The sequence below is a fragment of the Halichondria panicea genome, chromosome 8 (genome assembly GCF_963675165.1).
Source record: "Halichondria panicea chromosome 8, odHalPani1.1, whole genome shotgun sequence".
Taxonomy (NCBI): domain Eukaryota; kingdom Metazoa; phylum Porifera; class Demospongiae; order Suberitida; family Halichondriidae; genus Halichondria; species Halichondria panicea.
The window spans coordinates 1,101,099-1,128,017 of NC_087384.1; the positions used below are offsets into that span (position 1 = coordinate 1,101,099).

General features: G+C 40.9%; 3 protein-coding genes across 5 annotated transcripts in view; 1 reads left to right on the forward strand and 2 right to left on the reverse strand.

Annotated features, from left to right (window-relative positions):
• The window catches only part of LOC135339653 (serine/threonine-protein phosphatase 6 regulatory ankyrin repeat subunit B-like), a 95,173-nt gene extending 70,328 nt beyond the window's left edge, over positions 1 to 24,845 (reverse strand). The window contains exons 1-12 of one of the 3 annotated variants that reach the window (XM_064535868.1): positions 24,686 to 24,845; positions 24,502 to 24,591; positions 21,763 to 21,864; positions 19,919 to 20,017; positions 19,018 to 19,116; positions 18,548 to 18,646; positions 16,923 to 17,021; positions 16,432 to 16,530; positions 14,789 to 14,887; positions 14,298 to 14,396; positions 12,072 to 12,170; positions 11,809 to 11,907 (exon numbers count right to left, since the gene is read on the reverse strand). In XM_064535868.1, coding sequence (XP_064391938.1) covers positions 11,809 to 11,907; positions 12,072 to 12,170; positions 14,298 to 14,396; positions 14,789 to 14,887; positions 16,432 to 16,530; positions 16,923 to 17,021; positions 18,548 to 18,646; positions 19,018 to 19,116; positions 19,919 to 20,017; positions 21,763 to 21,864; positions 24,502 to 24,591; positions 24,686 to 24,688 — 1,086 coding nt within the window. In that variant the 5' untranslated portion in view covers positions 24,689 to 24,845. The remainder of the gene's footprint in view (positions 1 to 11,808; positions 11,908 to 12,071; positions 12,171 to 14,297; positions 14,397 to 14,788; positions 14,888 to 16,431; positions 16,531 to 16,922; positions 17,022 to 18,547; positions 18,647 to 19,017; positions 19,117 to 19,918; positions 20,018 to 21,762; positions 21,865 to 24,501; positions 24,592 to 24,685) is intronic. The other 2 variants (XM_064535869.1, XM_064535870.1) reach the window with 2 other exon arrangements.
• Positions 1 to 26,919, forward strand: part of LOC135339733 (triple specificity protein phosphatase PtpB-like) — an 87,886-nt gene that overhangs the window by 27,548 nt on the left and 33,419 nt on the right. The gene's annotated exons all lie outside the window — the stretch shown is intronic.
• Positions 4,427 to 26,919, reverse strand: part of LOC135339652 (serine/threonine-protein phosphatase 6 regulatory ankyrin repeat subunit B-like) — a gene marked incomplete in the record, with an annotated part of 1,209,744 nt that continues 1,187,251 nt past the window's right edge. Inside the window, 7 exon segments of the mRNA XM_064535867.1 lie at positions 4,427 to 4,583; positions 4,842 to 5,182; positions 6,186 to 6,369; positions 6,414 to 6,563; positions 6,612 to 7,156; positions 7,909 to 7,986; positions 8,036 to 8,101. Of these exon segments, the coding sequence (XP_064391937.1) occupies positions 4,575 to 4,583; positions 4,842 to 5,182; positions 6,186 to 6,369; positions 6,414 to 6,563; positions 6,612 to 7,156; positions 7,909 to 7,986; positions 8,036 to 8,101 (1,373 nt within the window).

A 26,919-nucleotide genomic window follows, 5' to 3' on the forward strand; every position in this document is an offset into this window, starting at 1 on the left:
TACATTGTGTTTTGAAAGTTGCAATTGGTAGCAGATGGGCTAGTGAATGGTGCTAGAGGTGAAATAGTCGATATAGTGATGGCTGCTGGTAAGGTTACACACATTCTTGTAAATTTTGATCACCCTAATGTAGGAGCTAAGGCCAGACAAGGTAGTCAATTTTTGCAAACGTTCCCAACTGCTATTCCACTAGTAAAACACGAAGCTATTTTTAAAGCTAAAGGTTAACGAGGTTCTGAAATTACTCGGTTACAGTTCCCATTGACTCTAGCTTGGGCCACTACTATATACACAAGGTACAAGGTTTAACACTCGATGAAATTGTGGTTGACATGAAAGGTAGCCGTTTTAGCTCTGGTCAAGCCTATGTAGCATTCAGTCGTGTTAAAAAGCTTGAAGGCTTGCATGTATTGAACTTTAATGAGAAGGTTATTAAAGCGAGTGATGACGTTAAGACTGAAATGTCTAGATTAAATGATATGGTACTGAGCCCATTGTCTGTATACATATTATGTCCCGAGGATCATATCATCATTGCATTACTCAATGTTCGATCACTTCTACCTAAAGTACCATACATTAAATGTGACCAATTGTTTACTTCAGCTATGATTCACTGTTTTACTGAAACTTGGTTACAGTCTGAATTATAGAAAGTCCAGTAATACACACAAAACCCATCAGTGCATGTATTAGACTTGATAGAGCGTTTGGTGATAGAAAAGGTGCATGGGGTTTTGATTATAGCTTGCCATCAACTATTGAACTAATTGAATTTTACAGTTTCGAACAAGATGATGTTCAATATCCAATAGAAATAATGTGTGCTGTGCTTGGACTACTTAATGGCAAACACATTCATTTAACTCTGGTCTACAGATCTCCAACTGTTTCTAAAAGTTTTTTAAACATTATGCGTGCCCTAGTCATCTATACAAAGCCTTCCTATGATATCCATTGTCCTAGGTGACTTTAATTAATGTCGACATTCTTACCAACACAAATTCACAATTAGAAACGTTAATGCTTGATCATGGTTTTTCTCAGTTGATACACACTCCCACTACAGACACAATTGTATACTCTTATAGACCATGTCTATTGCAATAGCCCAGAACCAGAGCGTGTTGATACAAACGTTACTGATGTTTACTACTCAGACCATGATGCAGTTCTATTTTCCATTCCCCTTGAATATAGATATCTCTATAGCTGTTTTATAACTATATGCATGGTTCCATTTAATATGCTCTCGCTTAACCACTAAATGCCATACATGCATGCACCTCAGCCTATATAATATTGTCTTATCAGTCGTCTAGCAAACTATCTTCTGCTAAACGTGTATATGTTCTGAGACAAGTTGCTAACAGGTTGAAACCAGTGCATTTTATACAGCCTCTTCGGCTAGATTATCTCTGCCTGGTTTCAACCATGATATGACTGCAATAGGGTTATGGGGTTTATTAAACATTCATTAATTTTAAGCATTCATTATTCTGTTATTGTACTGTTGTTACTGGCTTGGCCAATCACTTGCAAGTGATCCATTCTTTTGTATGACTCTAATGACTCAAATGACTCCCTAAAACATATCATGCTGTACATGCATTATTCTGGGTAAAAAGCGAAAAGGGAGAGCCCAATGACTCAAATGTACGGTGGCCCTGAGGTACACACCTACTCCATTTTTCATTTGCGGTTCATTTCGCAGTTCAACTGCTCTTCTGCAGTTCAACTACGCTTCTGCAGTTCACCGTGCAGTTTACTTTGCAGTTCGCTTTTGCAGTTCGCTTCTGCAGTTCGCTTCTGCAGTTCACTTTTGCAGTTCTCTTCTGCAGTTCAACTTAGCCTCGATCCCAGGCCGAGTTTTCGCTTTTATAATGGTTAGGCGAACAACTGGGCCTGGTACTAGTTGTCTGCGCATGCGTCAGTCGTTTGTCAGATTCTGACGAATGGATATTCTCGTTCACTTTCGTGACATTTATATTTGTGTACTATCGTGTACTAGAAGTCAGTTCCCGTTTTATCATTATTGGAATCGATTGGAATGGCTCTTAGCTGAAGCTTCTCTCTTCTCTGAAGCTTATTCTGAAGACTGAACAACAAGGGAAGAGGTATAAAGCTTTGTCAAGCTTGTTAAGGTCAGATATTTTTGTGTGGGCCCTATGGCCGGCTATGCTATCAAGTCTTGTTCATGTTTGGCAAGAATGTAGGTAGACTATAGTTTCATCATTAATATGGTGGATCAAGTGAAGAGTGTGAGCTAGAGAACTTGGTGCTGCCATCATCAGCTCGTCGACAATGACACTATAACCTGTTTAATACGAGAAATTTAATATGTATAGATCTATATACACGTATTTAAAATGTCTACTTCTCTGTACAGGAGCAATGGCTAATATCCAGCTATCCCAACAGTGCTCCTCTTGGCTATACTAACGGACGAGACTGGACAGTTTGAGGTAAGGGTTTAACCGTCTTTGGTTTCTTTTAATATTGTCCTATACTCACAGGACTGGAGTATGACCTGCTCATTCGAGCGTTGCTGGGTAGCTCAGAGACATCAAGAGAATCTACGTTTTCTCAAGCAAAATTTAACTGAGTTACGAGTTGGGGCCTAGAATCAGAGAAGTCCAGCAGCCTGCTAAATCTTTTTGAAACGTAATTTGAAGGCATTCAATCATCCTGAAGTTGCCCTGGGTCACTGTAATTGTGCTGCAGCACAACTGGCAACTCCCCAGGCCTTTGTGAAGCAGCTCCCTATGTGCATCTTTTGTGTACTCACTCTGTGCATTTTCTGTGTACAAATTTCGATTATTGAAATATTTTTGCTGACCACAAATATACAATGAAATTTGACGCATGCGCAGACAACTAGTACCAGGCCCAGTTGTTCGCCTAACCGTTATAAAAGCGAAAACTCGGCCCTGGGATAGAGGCTACAGTTCAACTATGCTTCTGCATGCAGTTCACTTTTGCATTTCGTTTTGCCAGAGATACAAAAGAAAGGGGATTGGAAACGAAATTTTTACGAAATTTTTGCGTGAAGCATTCCGCGTTATAGGGCGTGGCTAAAACTACAAAGGATTATATTTATAGTCAGCATGCTCATTACCTGTCTTGACTGCTCTACAATGTGCTGTACATAGAAACAGTGAAATTGATCATTTTTAATGTTGATTTTTCTAAAAAGTAAAGAGAATTTAGCTCTAAAAAGTCGACTAAGCAACGCAGCCACTATTACTAGACAAATAAATGCTATGCAAGAAGAAATAGCCTTTACTATGAAGTCGTAGGAGGGACAGGCCCGTGGTGTGTCTAAAAGTATACTAAAGCAGTTTAAAGGACTATACTGCAAACGTTTATGAACAGTACAGCTTATTTATAGCATGAAGCCATTCTATGTAGCACTTAGATACATAATAACCAAGTCAAGCAATGTCCTTTGCTGTTTTGACTTCACAGGAGGGACAGAGAAAAGTTGACATAGAGTAATTCAAGCTAAACTCAAAAAAATTGGAAACAGAGTAAAGACAACGGACTTAGAGCTTGTCAGTGGTATAAGCTTACTTCTCTCAAGTATCTCCCAGGCCCTGAGTGATCTCTAGTGGATAGGAGAGCTAGAAACCAGGGATACAAAACCGTAGCGCAGTCCTCCATGTAATTATTTGCGAGCGCAATAATTACACGGAGTGCTTCACCGGATGTCAGTCCTTTTACATAGGGCGTGGGCGGTCGTTTCCAATCCCCTTTCTTTTGTATCTCTGCTTCACCGGATGTCAGTCCTTTTACATAGGGCGTGGGCGGTCGTTTCCAATCCCCTTTCTTTTGTATCTCTGGTTTTGCAGTTTGCTCTGCTTTTGCAGTTGTCTGGCTTCTGCTCAATCACATGTGCTTTAATAAGAAACAAGTAAGAGCATGTTATTATGCAGCACTAATAGCTAGCTAGCTAGCTATGTCTCTGCTGTGTCTGTCTGTGTTTAACGTTTATCATGGCACATTAATCTACACAACAACTCAACTGGTATAGCCTATAGGGTAGGATGTATGCAGATATTAAATACCCCAGATCTGTTGATAAAATACTTTTACTCGTGGAGACCCTACAAACTAATCGTTCAAACACAGACCGCAGAGATATTAAACACACAGCTATAGCTAGCTAGCCAGCATAATATCCTCTTGCCTGTTTCTTATAAGTTGTACTCGCCTCCAACTTTTAATTGCTTCCGGAAGCGGGGGCGTAGCCTTATTGCAGCTCTACCATGCAGTGTGTGGTACCGACAGTGCTGTGGTATTAGTGACAGTATATATATATACTGCTCTGAATGGCACCGTGAGGGAAATTAAAAATGAAAAGTAACTGCGGGAAATCCAATAAGAAGCTTTTTCAACTTGGTTCGTTGCACATAATTATGGGATATCGAACAGTTTTTATAATTCATTTTAAACACGCAATGTACAAAACACACGTACACAATAATAACCACACATTAGGGATAAAGCTAATCTAAGGGTTCTGTTCTGATATATCTACAGTCGATATGGAGTGCTGTATTACGTGCACCTTCTCACAGCTCCTGTGCATGGAGGCAATAAAGAATGAGTTAGTGGGTGGGTGGCTAATCACAGTTCAGTAACCTTATATCAATGACTGGTGGGTGTAGGACGTACAGTTTTCAGTTTGACAGTGAAACACCATGCAGTATAGGGGGGACACACATAGAGTGCATGCGCACACACATGCACCTATATACTGAGTGGTATGGGCATAACTTCCCCACATAAGACACAGTGTTGGGAAGGTTTGGTGACACTACGACAAGGGGTACACTCACTTTCAAGTACTGGCAGACTAGGTCAGCAATCTCCCCTTTTCTCAGTTTTACTAACATCTCCAGAAGGGCCCTGAATGTTGCTTGTGAGCGCTGTTTTCCTCTCCAGATTTTCAAACACTCAATCATAGCTAGGTGGTTACTCTCAATTTTTTTCAACTGGACATTACTTTGCTCGCCAGGGGTTAATTTCATAGCATCGACATAGAGCTCAACATTATCGAAACAGGGAGCCAAATATGATACGTCTTCTTGCTGGATTTCTCTGCTGACTTGGGCAGTAGTGAGCGGACATGTGTCCATCAGCTGTTGAAGAGCTGTACTCACTGGTTGAGCAGATGATCCTACAGTATGAAAATTAAAATAACACACTCATGCATATCCCGCTATATGATACTAACAACAAAACAACCAATATACACACTAGTCGTGACGACAAATAACCAGTGAAAAGGGTGTGGGACTATTAACTCTACTTGACAAGAAGGACGAGTCCACATCTATATACCTCATATAAATTAAAAATTGTGCAGTTTATTTATTACATGGGACCTATATAATTATGAAAGCACCGTGGATACAGTGCCTCGATGGGGAGGCACAAAATATGTATGAAGCTATAGCTATAATCGATTTTTACATTTAAAAAGTGGGAAATGAATTGACCACGATTGTAGCCAAATTAATGGCTGCTGCATGAAACAGATCAGTGCAGCTCTTTACTCACTATTGCAGCTACCAATAGCTAGCGTTCTACATGTATAGTACTGCTATACAAGTAGAGTAGCAACACTCCAGGAAAACAATTTGCAACTGTTCTGAAAGGCTACAATGGCATTCCAAGTAAGCCCACCTACAACTCAAGAATGAAATATTACTTTGCAAATCCACAAATTGTGAAAACTTGACTAGAAGCGCTAGCCTATAGAAACTTGCACTTCTGTAACACTCTACAAACACACACAACACACACTAGCATATACCTCGCTGTGCATTCAGAGGCATAATAATTCGACACGGAAACCATATACCGTATATATCAATTAAATTTCGTGGGTTGACTTAATTGACTGCTTACCAGAAGCCATGCCTTTAATCTTTGTACATTGCCGCACATAATTAGGATTGCTAACCCACGAAAACTGCGAACCGCAGGAATGCAAACACAGTTTTGGTGAGTTCACTATAATTATAGCGCATTTTCGAGTCACTTAAATTTCGTGGGCACATAATTAAAGAACCGTTTCGTGTAGGATTGCTAACCCACTAACCCACGAAAAATGCGAACAATTTCGGGTATACACTGAGAAGTGTAAGCGTGACACATTAAATATGGTGTGTTCTGACCTGGAAGAGTTTGTTGGTCCAGATTAATAGTGACAATGTTGTAGGGAAACTTTGCACCCACTAGCTTGACTTGGTGGAGCAGCTCTGGAGCAGACACCTCGTGGTTGCTTGTCACTTTAGCCTTCAAGTGGCAGTGCGGAATTCTTCGTCCAGGTTTAAACTGATCAACATGCTTCTTGGTGACCTGTAAAGAGGATGTACTTTACATGAACATTAACATTTGCTCACCGTAGGATGAAACATTGGCGTTATTCTCCACCCTCCACTGACTTCAGCGCCAGCCATAGGAATATCCAGTGTTATACTGTCCTCCTCGAACTCAACGATATGATTCACTCCGAGAATGGCTTCTTTAGAGGAGTACTCCTCACTCACACGCTGCACGGACAACAATGATGTGGTGAAAATGTATAGTACTGCACTTACTGTTCTATGAATCTCATCATTCCAGCTGACAACAAAATGTATTTCCCTGCTATGCAGCTCTGACCCAAGGTAGTAGAGGCTGGCAGTGTACTCTCTGTCCACATCCTCTCCAGTCACCGCCAGTCCACTGAAGTAAGACAGCTCCAGTGAACCGTACGATGTCTGATCAGCGAACGAGCCACGTCTTTCGAGCTGCTTGAATGTGTACGGCAGACTCTCCTGGGAGCAAGATGCTCTTACAAATGAGAGCTTGGTGGAGCCAGTCATCTTGGCACAGTGCTGTATTTCGACTGTTAGCAGCTGCTGGAATGAACCCGGGGGATGAGGACGCAACCAGAAGACACCGCTGACCAACTGGAGATTGTCGGGAAACTGGTACCGTCCAGCTACACTGGCCATGATGTCTAGTTGACACTCGTCAACACCAGCTGGCAAGGAGTCCTGGGGTATGTGGAGTTTGAACCCATGGCCATCCCAGACGAAGGTTTGGGACGAGTTGGTGACAATCACGTGAGTGTGGGCTACAGCTTCAACACCAGGGAGATCTGAGCAGAGGAGAGGCCAAAAATAGAGTACACAAAAAGCACTTTTTATTGGAAAAACAATACACGTACCTCACATACATTTATATACGGTAGTAATTTTAGCGGTTTCTGTTTTTATTTATTGGAGAGAAAGTCGAGATAAAATACTTTTGTAGCTAGCAGCTTCCCTTCTGGCCACAGTATTATCAATATATCTTCGTTTATGATATTCATAATCACTTAATGATATCTGTACGGAAACATCATGTATTTAGAAATGTCATATATCCGGCTCTTCGGATTAGCGAGGTTCTACTGTAGTGCACAATTTTCGAGGGGCTTAATATTTCGCTGTTTTCGTGGATTAGCAAATTCCACACGCACATTGTCAGGGTTTCATCTAGTGGGGGGGGGGCTGGGTTGAACCTTCCCCCCCAAAACGTTTGTATAATAATGATATCATCACATTAGTACTGTCTATGATGTGCAATATGTAACTAGATCTACTGTAATGCACTAGCATGTAACAGGTGGTGTGGTCAACACATGTGGGAGTAGCCAAACATTTTACAGCGTGCGTAAACCTTCCCCCTCAACCCCTGATTGTTCTTTTAGAATTATCTGCTATAACGTGCAAAGATTAAAAGCGTAGCTTGGGAATGCTTCCGGTAAGTAGTCAACCCACGGAATTAAATTCAATGTGCCATTCCACAAAATATAAGTGCCTTGAAAATGTTGTGCTATATATACGGTAATAATTATTATATACTCACCAAAACTGTGTTTGGATTCTTGCGGTTGACTCATGCCTTCAGTTGGTAGATGAGGAGACAATATAACATCTTGATAACCTATAAGTTGGGTTCATATCATAATTATATGACACGTACAGTTCCTTACTCCCTAGAGGCAGCCCTTCGCGCTCGGCCAGGATTTGATCACTCTTGTTTTTGAGGTACTCCTTTTCTGTGTTGATATTATAGCAGTACCCTAACTGAACATACAGCGTTACCTTTTCTAACTAGTAAATGTTCTTGCAGTCAAGCACGCGTGGAGCACCACACATTAAAGTACATAATACATGCAAACAGTCATGTACATAACTTACTTTCTTTGCTTCTCCGAGAAAACAATTGTTTAGCTTTTTTACGAGTGTTGCCCATAAACTTGTGTAGAGTATTAATCACGTTTGTTCGAGATATGCGCGCTGACCGTTGAATAGCGGGTGATTGTAGCTTGTTCAACAACCCTGCACAGAGTAAAAACAGTACTGTACATCATAGTATACTGATCATGTATGCAGAAATAGGATAAGTCATGTGACATAATAAAGAAACCAAGCAGAATAGTGATATACAATAAATGCAGTGCATGCATGTATGATTGTTATAGCACTCATGTAGCATACACTACGGCACTGCCTGCTCTATACCACTAACTGTATATGTACCTTGAGGCTGCTGGTCGACTGGAGGGTCGGTGCTCTGACTGGGAGCAGCAGATGGTGCCCCAAGAGACTGAAGATATTCGATGGTTTCAGTGTGACCCTCCTGTATTGCATAGTCAAGTGGAGTCCTGCCTACAGCATCAGTTACACCTGCACATAAGGTCAGTGATAACATAACAAGCTCATAAATAATTACACTCCACTGTTGCTGTGGCTACGGCCTAAAAATGTGTATCTTATTTGCATGTAAAGCGTTATACAAGCCAGTCATGTGACTATAATACGCTATTACTAACTGGGTCATCACACTCACTGATGTCACAGTGGGCTCTCTCCACCATGTACTGTACCACATCTTTGTGTCCACTGAAGCAAGCAGTGTGGAGGGGAGTCGCGCCATTATTCCTCTTTACAACTGGAATAAGACAAAAATTGATTCCACAGAGTAAAAACAGTATAAACAGTTCATATGGACGCAAATAATGCAATGAGGCTGACTCTTGCTTATATCACAATCATTCTACTTAACTGTACTGTCTGATATATTAATTATGAGGCCAGTACGAGCACATGACTAATTATAGCGGTTGTTGCATGTAACTAGGAAACGGCACTTGGCCCTACACTATGGTTACATTAATGTCGTCACAGCTATATAGTTGCTATAATTATGTCTATGGGGGGGGGGTGAAGTAGTGTAAGCGGCACTATCAGAATGAAAGCACAGCAGGTACTGACGCCTCGGTGGAGGTATAACATAAAACTACATGCAGGCTATTAGCAATAGCAAGGGCGTGCAACAACAATCTATCGTATTATAAATAGAGGGAGTTTATGTCTAAGAATAGTGAAGAATTTATTGCACGTGCACGCACTTTATACTCTTGTTTTTACTCTGTTCACTAGTGGGCAGTTGGCTAAATCTTAATCACAGCTAAATACAGCATAACCTGCTGACGCATACACAGTATACATTGTGAGTTGCATGCCCTCTTCTCTTCATATGCCCTTGACAATAACAAACATTATATCATGATGAACATTTTTGCATTGCTGCATGCAGACCGAGGCATAATATAATTATGTACATACATGTACATAGAAACTCACTGGTGTCACAGTGGGCTCTCTCCACTAAGCATTCCACCACTTCACAGTGACCTTCCTGACAGGCCATGTGCAATGCTGTCACCCCATCCTGTACAGAGACAAATGAATAAGTATAGGTCAACTACGCATAACCAAGGTGCGCCTAGAGCATGAGTTGAGCACCCCTAAACAACGGAAATATACCTAAGGGTGTGGTCATCAACCGACATACAGCGTATGACTTATTGACATCATCTAGCTTGGATACTAACCTAGCAACGGCATAAATATGGAAACAGTGACGTCAATGGCTTGAAAGACTTTTAGATGCTAGAATTGAAAAGGATCTACTTAATATAGTTTTCTCAAGCTTTTTTCCTAGATAGCATAGAAGTCCTCGTCTCATGTGCATGACATGTGTACTCGATAATACATACACTACTCGCAATGCTACAGTTTCTAAAACAATCGTCCAGTCATAGAGTTTCCTCCTCACCATGTCCCGGTGATGTTACAAACTAGTGTAAAACGAATTCCCCAGATTCTGGGGAACTCAGTTGCGCATTTTCACTATCACCTTGGCAATAGATACCAGGCCCAGTTGCCGACCTAGCATTATTTTAGAAAGAACTCGACCAGGGACCGAGCTTGGACAATGAAAGCACCGTGAGTGTTCATGCCTCGGTGGAGGTGTCAAAGCTACATAACATATAATGCTACTAATAGCTTAAAAATGCTATCATTATAATGATCATGATGAACATTTTTAATTTTGATGCAGCAAAGGCAAAATCTAGAAACACAAGGAAACTCAAAGAGTGGGTAATGATCGACCATGATTCTTATTAAAAACGATCAATGCCAAAAGTCCAAGTCTAATATAAATGGCTGCAGCTACAGCGTTCTAGTGCAGCTAGAGCTACTACTAAGTAGAGTAGCAACACTCCGTGGACAAGTTATTCTACGCCAAACACCAGCTCACAATTACTAGCAAGACAAGTCAACTGTTTTTTGTCATCTTTATGCAATTGTATACTAGTCAAAATGCAGGCAAAAGAAGTAAAACTCAAAAGCCATAACAGATCTTTATCACACCGTACTATTGCCGGGTTCTGCCCAGGAATTTTGAGAGGTGGTTAAAAATGATGGGGGAAAATTCGCCCATGCAGGGGGTGTGTACGGGGAGGGGGACACAAATTTGAACATGCATGTGTTGTAAGCCATGTAAGTATACAGCTGAAATAATTATATATGTACATTGTTGTACTTGCATCAGTACAGAATGGTGCTATACTAAGATTTCTTCATCACAGGGTCATAATCAGTACTTGGAAGTATTAACTGCACCCAGTTGCTCACTCTCTAGCTTGTCTTTCCCTTATAGCAGGTGGTCCAACTCCCTGTTTTAAGTCAGAGTTACAGTATAGCTAGCTAGCTAGCTAGCTGCAGTATAGTACTCCTCGAACTCAACAAAGCCATGCAGCTTCAATTAATTGTTCTGGTCATGCGCAGTAGAGTTCAATTAATAGTTAGCTCTATATAAGGCACATCAAGACAGTAAAACTGGTAAGCGAAGGGTTACCAAGCGAAGACTGTACTAGCAGCTAAACTGGACTAGCCAGTACTTGTAGAATGTAAAGCAGTGGTCGGAAAGGGTAAGTGGTGGTCGGAAAATATCTATAGTGATGGTCGCAGCTTACCTAAACGACCACTGTAGGCAGAACCCTGCTATTGTCTTTTTCATAAACCATGAACACATACAGATATGCAATCACATAGAAGCGCACTGTGAATGATAGGTAAGGATTATGAGTCTTAAAAGCAGAGCTAAAAGCTTATTAGGTATTATAATTGTATGATGTGCTATTAGCGACTGGAGAGTGTACAGCAACTAATCCCGTATCACATCCAGTCTAGTAATTGCACGTCGTCATTGACAGCGTGAAATTACCTGTCAAGTAATTGCACGCTGTTAATTGCACGCTGTATTTGACAATGGGTTGTTTTCGAATATACGCTGGCAAGGCTAATAGGACTTGGCTACGCCTCATGCAATTAGTATCCTTGCCATTGCTTGTTACTCGTGCTATTATTACACTCTTAGCCACAGTATTAATTATGAGCAATTAAACCTCACCTTCTGTTGAATGTCAACCTGAGCCATAGCTGCAATCAACACTTCAACTACCCTCAAGTGACCATTCTGAGCAGCTACATATAGGGCAGTGGTTCCATCCTGTACAGATTCAAGTGAGGAGTGATGAGAAGGTGAACACACACAAACACTAGCTCATAGACCACGTTTTAGGTTGATACGCGTCACGACACACAACCAGGACATGACAGAGGAAACTCTATGACTAGCTAATCTCTGAGATGTGTACAGTTAGATACACTCACCTCTTCTTGCATATCAACATTGGCTCCAGCATCGATTAGAAGTTCCACACACTTCAGGTAACCATAGAAACTGGCTGTCCAGAGAGGGGACTGACCAGACTGTACATGAGCAGTATGTTTATAAGTGTTTGCCAGTGTAAACACATTGTGATATGATTGTGATAATTATTACTAATGTTATTCATTTACAACTGCCAGTTAGGAAAAGGCAATGAATATAGTTACTGATTGCCTTTCCTGCTAGTTGCAGTTTATACAACAGCTGGTATCTGTGACGTAGGTCTGGAGGAATGCTTTTTGTGTGACGTAGGTCTGGAGGAATGCTTTTTGTGTACAGTCTATTAGAGTTGCGTACTCTTCCTAATGAAATCTTGTCAATGCTTATTAGGCAATTGCCTTACAGTTATTGGCCTACTAACCCTAACCTACGTACGTGCATGCATTTGATGAGCATGCTTTATTAATTACTCCATAGATGGAGCTGTAAAATACAGGTACAACGTATATCGACCTGCTTACCGTACTACTAGAATATTTTGCGGGCCTTTGCAAATGAGCAGAAATGTTGACCCTTTGCGATCTAACTATTGCGCTCTGGCAAGGATCATGTGTATTTATATAGGTATTGCAAATTTTATTGTTCCGAATCATTGCAGAGGCCCGGGGACTTTTTGCTCTTTCAACCCAACCCTACTATTAGCCCACCGTGCTAATGATTTATCTTTATGCAAAACAACTGGCCGAAACGAAAGTGTATACTGTAGATCTATAAACTACACTAATTGTTGTGAGGATTGAGCTAGCAACACATATACTATTCGCCATGCTACAGTTTCTAAAACATTCGTCCAGTCATAGAGTTTCCTCCTCGCCATGTCCTGGTGATCTGTAATGTGCACAAACTAGTTCACGGTATAATTTTACAAACTGACGTAGAACGAATTCCCGAGATTCTGGGGAACTCAGTTGTGCATTTGCACTATAACTTTGGCAATAAGATACCATGCAGGCCCAGTTGTCGACCTAGCGTTAATTTAGAGAGAACTCGGTCTGGGACCGAGGCTAATTTTATTCACTACCCAAGATTGTGTAGATTATGTTAATTAAATTTATCAGTGCATGTGACGTCAAGAGTGAATGTGCTTGGCTAGCTAGCTGCATGCTGGAACTATTATACAATATCTTAACGTGGCCGGCTTAAACAAGTTTTTTTTGTAAGAGTAGCTGTTTAGGCCCACAAAAGATATAGAGTATGTTGTCATGATTATGTTCCTTTAGTGGGAAGTTAAAAATTGTTTTAGCTATGCTGGTTTCTTTAGCTCACCCTAGAGCCACGCTATGTTGTGTATCTCAAAAATACAAAAATTCCTACTCTTCGGTCCCATTAAATGTTATGATACTAGCAAGGGCGTATGAAGAGAAGAGGGCATGCAACTCACAATGTATACTGTGTATGCGTCATATTATTGATGAGTCAGCAGGATATGCTATTTTAGCTATGATTTAGCCACCGCCCACTAGAGAATAAAGAGTATAAAGTCACGTGCAATACATTCTTTACTATTTTTAGACATAAACCCCCGCCCATTTGTAATAGGATATATTGTAGTTGCATGCCCTCTTCTCTTCATACGCCCTTGATACTAGTAGTTAGCAATGAGTTGTTCATCTAGCCTTGTTTTTGAAGATTGATCCTTCATGGTCGCTTTTTGCACTTTTCTTACTAAAAGTGGTATGACGTCACCACCATTTATGGGAGTAATTAGCACAGCAAAGAAGCCTGGAGTCTTAGACTAAGAGAAGTATGGTTCCTTCCAGGCTGGAGTACGTATAGGATCCAGAGTCAGTCAACAACCAGTCACAATTCTACTTTCTTAACAATAGTTCCTGGTATGGGATCACTTCAGCTGAAAATACATAATCAAGCCTTGACTACGTATTTTCAGCTGAAGTGATCCCGTACCTTGACTCAAGGCCACGTGGCAAGTTTAAGCTTCTTAGCTTTTGCTCGCTTTTACTCGACAAAGAAGCTTTAACATCAAAATCTGCCACTATTTAAACCAAGATATTGTTGTGTGAAGACTACCTATGCTGCAAATGCAGTGCTATGGCATCCAGGTGAGTAGATATACTCGTTACAAACAAACAAACAAACAAACAGACAAACAGACAGACTACTATAACCCGTGGCCGCCCACGCGCCTCGGGTTAATTACTGTAACTGACCTTGCTTTGAGTGTTGACTGTAGCCTTGGCTGCTAAGAGGACCCTCACCACCTCATCGTGTCCATTGTAACTGGCTGCGTGGAGAGCTGTCACGTTGTTCTGTATTAGAGTGAATATACACATTATTATATACAAGGAGCATTCACAGCATGTTTGGGGTGAGCATGCGTGGTTTGAGCAAATAAACTTCACGTACTAGTTAATGCTCCGTTGCAAGTATACCGGAAGTAATAATTAGTGGGCGTTCGAAAATTCCAGGCTCTTAAATGAATTGGACTATTCTTAGTGTAGTAGGTAGTTTATGCAGACATTTCCTCCCGGAGGGAGCCACTCATTCGGCCAAAGGTGAGATTTTGCAAAACAGTCTTACTGCTTACATTTATATTTTAATAACATAGAACACAACGCTCCCTCTAGAGGAAATGTCTGCATAAGCCTTTGAAAGCAGTGGTATGAATAATTAAGAGTTGTGTACAGCTAGATACACTCACCTCTTCTTGTATATCAACATTGGCTCCAGCATTAATTAGAAGCTCCACACATTTTAGGTGACCATTGCAACTGGCTGCCCAGAGAGGGGACTGGCCCGACTGTACATGTAGTACATGAGCAGCAGTATGTTATACCATAGATATAGATACATGTAGAGGGATTAGACACGAAAATGTTTACGTAAACACTCCGCGTTATAGGGTGTGGCTAAAACTACAAAGGATTATACCGTATATGCTTAATCAGGAGCCGCAAATACTAAATGTTTCATTTTGCTGGAAGAGGAGGCTACAATTCAAGAGAGGCCACTGTTCACTCCAGATAATTTAGTTTGTCCTCAAAAGTTGTTTTCACATGCTGCATAAACTTGAACTCTGTCATGAGAAAGTCTTTGTGAAGCACTAACAAGCTGCTACTTGTAGCTACGTACATGTAGCTAGCTGCTAGTAATAAATTTTTTTTGGCTGCCACGTGCACAAATGCTAGAGCCAAAGTTCACTGAGGCTACTATTTGAGAGCGGCTTCATTTTGCTAGCAAGGGAGGCTACTATTTGAGTGCGGCCTTTATACAAGAGCGGCCTCTGATCGAGCATATACGGTATTTATAGTCAGCATCCTCAATACCTGTCTTGACTGCCACACAATGTGCTGTACATAGAAATTGTGAAATTGATGTTAATTATTCTAAAAAGTAAATAGAATCTAGCTATAAAAGGTCGACTATAAAATGCTACACAAGAAGAAATAGCCCTTTCTATGAAGTCGTGGGAGGTCAAGGCCCGTGGTGTGTCTAAAAGTACTAAGCCAGTTTGAAGGACTATATACAGTACAGCTTATCCATAGCATGACCATTCTATATAGCATTTAGATACATAATAACCAAGTTAAACAATGTCCTTCACTGTTTTGGCTTCACAGCAGGGAGAGAGAAAAGTTGGCATGGAGTAATTAATTCAAGAGTAAAGACAAAGGACTTAGAGCTTGTCAGTGATGTAAACTTACTTCTCTAAGTGATTGCTAGTGGAGAGTGGCTAGCCTCATACACGGTAAACCACGAAACAGTGCAAGGTTGCAGCTGCCAATAGCTAGCGTTCTACTGCAGAGCTAACTGCGCGATCGCTAAATCATAACCGTGGAGTGTTTCAACCGTTTACAGTGTTAGAAATTACTCACTGCCATCAGTCATTGACCGGACGTTTAATTAGAATGACCATGCATTCCAGCATGTTTCCGCTCAGTATGACCAGGCACAAATGACATTTGACCATACAGTCAATAACAATTATTTCTAACAATGCGTCTACACATAGAAGCGGTCGTTTCAAAACCTTTACCTTTTCAATCTATGGTTATACAACTAGTGTTGGCCAGTGTAAACAAAACACACACCGTATACTTACAGTGCCAGTCGGACTCAAAGCAATTTTTGAGGTGAAAATCTGAATTACATGTGGCGCTTATTAGCCAAGGCAATCCTTAAGTTATTGGCCTACGCTAATACGCGCATCTTAGCTGCATGAGAAACAAACCATATAAGCGCCGCCATTACTATTTTAAACGCATTGGTCCGAATGTTTTGGGTTCTAAAAGGTGCGTCACTCAGAAGTATTCATTGGCACTGAAATCAATTACTGTAACTGACCTTTTTTTGAGTGTTGACTGTAGCCTTGGCTGCTAAGAGGACCCTCACCACCTCATCATGTCCATTCTGACAGGCTACGTGGAGAGCTGTCGCGTTGTCCTGTATTAGAGTGAATATATACATTATTATATACAAGGAGCATTCACAGCATGTTTAGGGTGAGCATGCGTGGTTTGAGCAAATAAACTTCACGTACTAGTTAATGCACCGTTGCAAGTATACCGGAAGTAATAATTAGTGGGCGTTCGGAAATTCCAGGCTCTTAAATGAATAGGACTATTCTTAGTGTAGTAGGTAGTTTATGCAGACATTTCCTCCCGGAGGGAGCCACTCATTCGGCCAAAGGTGAGATTTTGCAAAACAGTCTTACTGCTTACATTTATATTTTAATAACATAGAACACAACGCTCCCTCTAGAGGAAATGTCTGTATAAGCCTTTGAAAACAGTGGTATGAATAATTAAGAGTTGTGTACAGCTAGATACACTCACCTCATCTTGTATATCAACATTGGCTCCAGCATTAATTAGAAGCTCCACACACTTCAGGTGACCATCGAAACTGGCTGCCCAGAGAGGGGACTGACCAGACTGTACATGTAGTACAGAGCAGTAGTATGTTATACCATAGATATAGATACATGTAGAAAAGATTAGACACGAAAATGTTTACGTGAAACACTCTGCGTTATAGGGTGTGGCTAAAACTACAAAGGATTATACCGTATATGCTTAATCAGGAGCCGCGGATACTAAATGTTTCATTTTGCTGGAAGAGGAGGCTACAATTCAAGAGAGGCCACTGTTCACTCCAGATAATTTAGTTTGTCCTCAAAAGTTGTTTTCACCTGCTTGAACTCTGCCATGAGAAAGTCTTTGTGAAGCACTAACAAGCTGCTACTTGTAGCTACGTACATGCATGTAGCTAGCTGCTAGTAACAATTTTTTTTGGCTGCCACGTGCAGAAATGCTAGAGCCAAAGTTCACTGAGGCTACTATTTGAGAGCGGCTACTAAATGTTTCATTTTGCTAGCTACTATTTGAGTGCGGCCTTTATACAAGAGCGGCCTCTGATCGAGCATATACGGTATTTATAGTCAGCATCCTCAATACCTGTCTTGACTGCCACACAATGTGCTGTACATAGAAATTGTGAAATTGATGTTAGAATAATTAAAAAGTAAATAGAATCTAGCTATAAAAGGTCGACTATAAAATGCTACACAAGAAGAAATAGCCCTTTCTATGAAGTCGTGGGAGGTCAAGGCCCGTGGTGTGTCTAAAAGTACTAAGCCAGTTTGAAGGACTATATATACAGTACAGCTTATCCATAGCATGACCATTCTATATAGCATTTAAATACATAATAACCAATGTCCTTCACTGTTTTGGCTTCACAGCAGGGAGAGAGAAAAGTTGACATGGAGTAATTAATTCAAGAGTAAAGACAAAGGGCTTAGAGCTTGTCAGTGATATAAACTTACTTCTCTAAGTGATTGCTAGTGGAGAGTGGCTAGCCTCATGCACGGTAAACCACGAAACAGTGCAAGGTTGCAGCTGCTAATAGCTAGCGTCTACTGCAGAGCTAACTGCGCGATCGCTAAATCATAACCGTGGAGTGTTTCAACCGTTTACAGTGTTAGAAATTACTCACTGCCATCAGTCATTGACCGGACGTTTAATTAGAATGACCATGCATTTCAGCATGTTTCCGCTCAGTATGACCAGGCACAAATGACATTTGATCATACAGTCAATTCTAACACTGCGTCTACACATAGAAGCGGTCGTTTCAAATCCCTTACCTTTCAATCTATGGTTATACAACTAGTGTTGGCCAGTGTAAACAAAACACACACCGTATACTTACAGTGCCAGCCAAATATCGGACTCAAAGCAATTTTTGAGGTGAAAATCTGAATTACATGTGGCGCTTATTAGTCAAGGCAATCCTTAAGTTATTGGCCTACGCTAATACGCGCATCTTAGCTGCATGAGAAACAAACCATATAAGCGCCGCCATGACTATTTTACGCATTGGTCCGAATGTTTTGGGTTCTAAAAGGTGCGTCACTCAGAAGTATTCATTGGCACTGAAATCAATTACTGTAACTGACCTTGTCTTGAGTGTTGACTGTAGCCTTGGCTGCTAAGAGGACCCTCACCACCTCATCGTGTCCATTGTAACTGGCTATGAGGAGAGCTGTCACGTTGTTCTGTATTAGAGTGAATATATACATTATTATATACAAGGAGCATTCACAGCATGTTTGGGATGAGGCAAATACACTACACTTCGTGCACCGTTGCAAGTATACCGGAAGTAATAATTAGTGGGCGTTCGGAAATTCCAGGCTCTTAAATGAATAGAACTATTTTTAGTGTAGTAGGCAGTTTATGCAGACGTTTCCTCCCGGAGGGAGCCACTCATTCGGCCAAAGGTGAGATTTTGCAAAACAGTCTTACAGCTTACATTTATATTTTAATAACATAGAACACAACGCTCCCTCTAGAGGAAATGTCTGCATAAGCCTTTGAAAGCAGTGGTATGAATAATTAAGAGTTGTGTACAGCTAGATACACTCACCTCTTCTTGTATATCAACATTGGCTCCAGCATTAATTAGAAGCTCCACACACTTCAGGTGACCATTGCAACTGGCTGCCCAGAGAGGGGACTGACCCGACTGTACATGTAGTACATGAGCAGTAGTATGTTATACCATAGATATAGATACATGTAGAGGGATTAGACACGAAAATGTTTACGTGAAACACTAAGCATTATAGGGTGTGGCTAAAACTACAAAGGATTATACCGTATATGCTTAATCAGGAGCCGCGGATACTAAATGATTCATTTTGCTGGAAGAGGAGGCTATACAATTCAAGAGAGGCCACTGTTAAACAGTGCAAGGTTGCAGCTGCCAATAGCTAACGTCTACTGCAGAGCTAACTGCGCGATCGCTAAATCATAACCGCGGAGTGTTTCAACCGTTTACAGTGTTAGAAATTACTCACTACCATCAGTCATTGACCGGACGTTTAATTAGAATGACCATGCATTCCAGCATGTTTCCGCTCAGTATGACCAGGCACAAATGACATTTGACCATACAGTCAATAACAATTATTTCTAACAATGCGTCTACACATAGAAGCGGTCGTTTCAAATCCTTTACCTTTTCAATCTATGGTTATACAACTAGTGTTGGCCAGTGTAAACAAAACACACACCGTATACTTACAGTGCCAGTCGGACTCGAAGCAATTTTTGAGGTGAAAATCTGAATTACATGTGGCGCTTATTAGTCAAGGCAATCCTTAAGTTATTGGCCTACGCTAATACGCGCATCTTAGCTGCATGAGAAACAAACCATATAAGCGCCGCCATGACTATTTTACGCATTGGTCCGAATGTTTTGGGTTCTAAAAGGTGCGTCACTCAGAAGTATTCATTGGCACTGAAGTCAACTATACGTAACTGACCTTGTTATGAGTGTTGACTGTAGCCTTGGCTGCTAAGAGGACCCTCACCACCTCATCATGTCCATTGCCACTGGCTGCGAGGAGAGCTGTCACGTTGTCCTGTATTAGAGTGAATATATACATTATTATATACAAGGAGCATTCACAGCATGTTTGGGATGAGGCAAATACACTACACTTCGTGCAAGTATACCGGAAGTAATAATTAGTGGGCGTTCGGAAATTCCAGGCTCTTAAATGAATAGGACTATTCTTAGTGTAGTAGGTAGTTTATGCAGACATTTCCTCCCGGAGGGAGCCATTCATTCGGCCAAAGGTGAGATTTTGCAAAACAGTTTTACAGCTTACATGTTATAGTTATAACACGGGCACGAGGGATGTATGGAATATATTGCACTGAAGCACGAGGGCGCCAGCCCCGAGGGCTGAGTGCAATATATTCCATGCAGCCCGAGTGCACGTGTTATAACTAGTTTATATCCCGAGGGCATAGCAACATAACACTGTCCTAGTAACACAATATAAACAGCACAAAAAAGACAGAGACAACTCTAGACACAGCTCCATCTCTTCTCTCTTCTAGACGCCAGTATCTGCAGCGTATAAGATTGGCATGACCGACGAATGGCTTGACACAAAATTGTTGGAGTTTCAACTGAAATCTGCAAAACAGCCCCACCCCACTTCTGCTGCTGCAAAGAAACAGCCCCACCCCACTACTCAGTGAATACATGGTATTAGCTGCTGGTCTACGCTCGGCCTCATAACCAAGCCAAGAAAGCTCGCTTCTACACTGCTGCAAAACAGCTCATGCCCCCAGCAAAAAGAGCCACTTCTAGTGCTACGGTGAAGCAGAATTGACATGCATCACGATGTCGAGGACTAGATCGATCTAGGATCAGGAACACAGAATCTTCCACAAAATGAATCTTGGACAATTTTAAAACCTGCATGGTTGCAAGAAGAAACTCCAGCAGTGCTGAACATTCATTCCTGCATGGCTGGACATACTTTGATACTTGTTATTTCTCATGCGTATTAATTTAATTTTAATTTAATTGTCTGTCTAATTGCCAGAGGGGCGTTTTGCGGTCAGTGCAATATGACTTTGCGGTCAGTGCAATATGACTTTCAGCAGTGCAATATGCTTCATATTGCACTTGGCAACAACGTAGCAACGGGATATAATTATATTTTAATGAAAGCACCGCAGGTGCTGATGCCTCGGTGGAGGTGCCAAAGCTACATAACATAAAACTACTAATAGCTAGCTTTTATTATACACACATTGAATTTTGCTGCATGCAATCAACCGAATAGTGGGTAATGATCGACCATGATTGTTGTTAAAAACGATCGATGCCAAAAGTTCAAGTCTAAAATTAATGACTGCAAGTCAGCAGAGCCTTGCAGCTCTCTGCTCACTCTTGCAGCTACCAATAGCTAGCGTTCTAGTGCAGAGCTAACTACTAAGTAGAGTAGTAACACTCGGTGAACAAGTTTTGCTACGGACTCTTCTGAAAAGGCTGCAATAGCATTCCAAGTAAGCAAAACTAGGCATAACTCGAGAACGAAGCATTATTTTGCAAATCCACGAATTAAAATCCAAGTAAACATGACTAGAAGCCTATAGAAACTCTTACTTGCACTTGATTCATCCTTGAGCAGCTGTAGCGGTCTACACACACACACACACAGACACACTACCGTATACCTCGCTTGCGCATGCGCACCGAGGCATAATAACATAGAACACAACGCCCACTCTAGAGGAAATGTCTGCATAAGCCTTTGAAAACAGTGGTATGAATAATTAAGAGTTGTGTACAGCTAGATACACTCACCTCTTGTTGTATATCATCAACATTGGCTCCAGCATTAATTAGAAGCTCCACACACTTCAGGTGGCCATCGTAACTAGCTACCCAGAGAGGGGACTGGCCCGACTGTACATGTAGTACAGAGCAGTAGTATGTTATACCATAGATATAGATACATGTAGAGGGATTAGACACGAAAATGTTTACGTGAAACACTCAGCGTTATAGGGTGTGGCTAAAACTACAAACGATTATACCGTATATGCTTAATCAGGAGCCGCGGATACTAAATGATTCATTTTGCTGGAAGAGGAGGCTACAATTCAAGAGAGGCCACTGTTAAACAGTGCAAGGTTGCAGCTGCCAATAGCTAACGTCTACTGCAGAGCTAACTGCGCGATCGCTAAATCAGTGATGTAAACTTACTTCTCTAAGTGATTGCTAGTGGAGAGTGGCTAGCCTCATGCACGGTAAACCACGAAACAGTGCAAGGTTGCAGCTGCCAATAGCTAGCGTTCTACTGCAGAGCTAACTGCGCGATCGCTAAATCATAACCGCGGAGTGTTTCAACCGTTTACAGTGTTAGAAATTACTCACTACCATCAGTCATTGACCAGACGTTTAATTAGAATGACCATGCATTCCAGGCACAAATGACATTTGACCATATAGTCAATAACAATTATTTCTAACAATGCGTCTACACATAGAAGCGGTCGTTTCAAATCCCTCACCTTTCAATCTATGGTTATACAACTTCAATCTATGGTTATACTGTAGCTGAACTATATGCAGGGCCACACAAAGAGATATTCTTAAAAAAGGCTACTGAAAGCTCACAAGAGGCTGTTTTCCTTGGTCTGTCAGCCATTTTAAGTACATATTTTTGTTTTGTGAGAGTTTCCAGGCCTGGAACGAAAAAACGCTTCGTGTAGCCCTCCAGAATGGTAAGAAGTATCCTATAAGAGCAAGAACACGGAGCTAGAAGTATTTTTGGAAGCATAAAATGACTACTGGTTTGTGTTGTTCTAGTAACTTGATGATCGCTCAGAGCTTCCACTGAAAGATGTTTTGAAGATTGATACTTGTCATACAAGATGATACACCAATATATTTATCATGTATGCATGTGCTTCAAACTTTTATTATGGCACTTATAGATTCACAAAAATCATTATAAGAAAATCATGAATATTCATGAGTAAACTGTTTACCGTTACCTTAATGCACCGTTGCAAGTATATCGGAAGTAATAATTAGTGGGCGTTCGGAAATTCCAGGCTCTTAAATGAATAGAACTATTTTTAGTGTCCAGTGCAACAACCAAAGAGAGTAGATTTTTTCACTTTTACTTTAGAAGATATGCCACAAAATGTAAAAATGTGTACCAAAAAAAACTCTCTTTGGTTGTTGCACTGTAGTAGGTAGTTTATGCAGATGTTTCTTCCCGGAGGAAGCCACTCATTCGGCCAAAGGTGAGATTTACACAAAACCTAGTCTTATACAGCTGATCGAAATTTCTATTTTTTTTATAGGCTAATAACATAGAACACAACGCTCCCTCTAGAGGAAATGTCTGAATAAGCCTTAGAACTGCCTACTATAACAAGAATTAGGCAACTGTTTTAGGGTAAGTAGCTATAAACTGAACACAAAAAACGTGTGCGTGGCTGCGTAATAGCTGATTCAGAGGCCGCAACCAAATAGTAACCTCTCTACAGCCGGCCCATTTTCAGTGCCGCTCTCAAATAGTAGCCTCAGCGAACTTTGAGGCTATGTCTCTGCACATGGCAACCATATTGATAGTGGTATCTACGGTAGCAGCTAGCTAGGTAGCAACTTGTTGGCTTTTGAAAGACTTTCTCATGGCAGAGTTCGAGTTTGTGCAGGTAAAAAGAACTTTTCATGATGGTTGTTGAATTATAAAAGAGAGGGCATGCAACTCAACACCGGCGTAGCTAGCAGAATTCAAATGTGGGCGGTTGAATATGTGAATTTGATTGAATTGCTAAAAATAGAAATTTGTATTTTTAGCACTTCATGCACATTCATCCGCCCACATTAGAATTATGCTGTTGCATGCCCGCTCTTCTTTTATATACTAGTACGCCCTTATAGCTGGGGCCTCTCTTGAACAATGGCCTCTCTCGAATCAGTAAATGAAACATTTAGTAGCCGCGGACTTTGATCAAGCATATATGCATAGTAATTAAAGGTCCCAGTCTTTAGACTCGCAAGCCAGCACACGAAAATGAGACGGGAAACTCCGTCAAACCCCGTGTAGAGACTCGTGTAACATTTGCCACAATGTTTGTGACAACTCAAGTGGCTAGACTGCATGCGGTTACCACAAGATTGATAGTGACTACAAGATTGATAGTGACGTTGAATGCATGAATGCACGTGATGCTCACCACCATAGCCATATATAGGCATTAGCATGCAAGTTGTCGACTAGACTACCTATAGTATAGTACGTACTGATAGAGCACTAGGAGACTTTTGTGTAGCTATTTTTAGTGTACATGTACTACATGTAGTATATAGCCATTAATCTAAGCATTATGTACAGTAGACTGACGTTAAGAAAGCCACAGCCACTTAGAATCTTATCTGATATGCTGTGCAACACAAGATTTTACACCGAGTTTGCTCAGTCTACTGTTTACCGTGTAACAGACGGCTCGCGAGTCTATCCTATAATAAACCTGTCATTCAGAGCATCATGTGATACCACTACACCACACATGCATTGATCCTCACCTCGTAGGCCTGGTTTGGATCCGCCCCTCCTTCTAGTGCCAACTGAACCACACCCACATCACCCGTCTCGCAAGCTTCCATTAATAATGACTGGAAAGATATTAAGATATCGTTTAATACTGTACAAAAACTGGCCAACTGAATGGAATCAGGAATACATAGACATGTAATACAAGTCACTCACCATCTCAGGATTGAGATCTAACTTTCAGAGTGACTTATAATTATACTGCATCCTCAGTCGAGTCACGATCACTCACTGGTACGTACCTGGTCTCTAGCTTAGCTCTATGAAAATCACCCCATTCGGTGTGGGGGAGTATCATCTCAGGTGATGCTACCTCCATTTGGCATGCGCATGTTTAGTTGGGCGGAGTCCAACCAGAGATGATACAGTACTGACGTGGATGTGAAACGGCCTAGTATCCGGAGGGGTCCACGGGAATTGTCTGAAGCTATCATCGTAACGAGCAGATTATGTTAGAAACCCTGTAACTGTCATGTTTATATAGCAACCAGAGCGTAGTAAACAGTGTTCCGTGTCTGAAAACTGGTGAAAATGACCGGCACACATTGATACTTGCAGTGGGCTTGTAGGTAAGACTAGTTTCTCTAAGCTCATGGGAGAATATCATATTTTAGCATAAATTTTCCTGTAAAAATACTTTGTGTGAGATTTTTGGCTTGGACAGTAAATATTCAGGTTACCATTCAGTAGTAATACTTGAAGTACACTGTAAACTACGAGGAGAATCTATGTTTGACAACTGTTATGAAAGTTTAAGTGCTATAGAAAGGGCTAAAGCATGAGTTAGTTGCACTTTTTGCGTGAGGTTATTTCTAAACCTGTTGAGCCTACTTTTTGCATATTTAGCTGATGAAAACCTTCGTGTATTGATGCAGCAGGAGAATCTATTAACTAAGCATACAGTAAAGTTATTGGAAAAATACAGCCTCAAGAAAAATATGTAAAATCCATGTACATGTACTGTTAAACAAAAATTAATGCTACGTTCTTATTACAACTACAATTATGATTTCTATCAATAAGTTCACACGTACATGTACATGTCATTAACTTTCCAAATTGCAGTGTTGTCTTTCGCTGAGCTAAGATATCAATTGCCAAATGTTAGCTAATTATACTATCAAGTGAAATTTATCCCAGGACCTACTCGAGTGCTACTTCTCTAGGCAACACCATCGGTGAAGACAGCATTAACGTCCAACCTCTTTTCAAGTGCCGTGTATCTACACTTGTATAGGAATTTCGAACCGGCAAGTTGGAATGTGTCTCTCTCACAGCCACTTCGTAAACGAACAAGAAACAGTTTATCGTGTACTATAAATTAATACTCTCAAGACTATTATAATAATTATTAGCATGTACACGTACACGTACACATCATCAACAATTTCACCCGTTTGCTTATCTCATGCTAGTGTTACGAGTCAGCCACACTTCTTTTGATCTACATGCATGCTACCAATATTGAGTGGCTTGCTTTTTGGATATAATTACATGGGTACAGGGGTAGATCTACTATAAAATAATAATTATAGACTATTTACTAGACTAATTATAGAATAGTTAATATCATCTTGCACTGGACTGTACTTCCTCTACTCATTCTACCTCCTCACAGTCACTATTACTGTCTTCGCTTAATACACTTGCAGCATCAATATCCTTTCTGTTAATACATAGATTCTCTTTTATCTGTCTCTGGCCAGTTCTGCCAACTCACTTACACAGCTGCTTGGTATAACCTCGATAATTTCCTCGGCGTTTATTTGGATCAAAATGCCTAATTTACGGAAACTAGTAAATTACCTCGGATATGCCTGTTACTATGATAGCTTCAAGCAGAATACCGGAATCCGGAAACGTTTCACATCCACGTCAGTACTGTATCATCTATGGTCCAACCAACGCTGCGCTCTGGGTTGGGTATCAGTACGGCCCCGTATCAGTACACGTAGCAGTTTTGTTCCACCGGTACTTGAGACAGAGTATGAATATTGTTTAATCTTTAAGTGGCTGACAACCGCATGGCTCAGGGGTGCTATATAAAGAAATCAATTAACTATTTGGATGGCTATTCTAGCTGACTGGATCTAGCTATAGTTGTTTTGGAATTCAAGAAAGACCTCAGACTCTTAGAGAAAGTAGAAGAATACTGTAGCCTGTAATATAAGATTTAGTACAGGCAGAAATAAACTGTTTCATAATAGTTAGACATCTAGCACAAGGAGAGGTACAGCCAGCTATAAGACTACCCCAAGGCTTCTGAGAAGCTTTTCGAAGACCAAAGAAGGCATACATAACACAGGTTTTGTCCAAACTAATGATCTAATCTTATTGGTAGCACAACAAAACTTAAAACAAAGACAAGTCCTTTTAATTAATACATACTG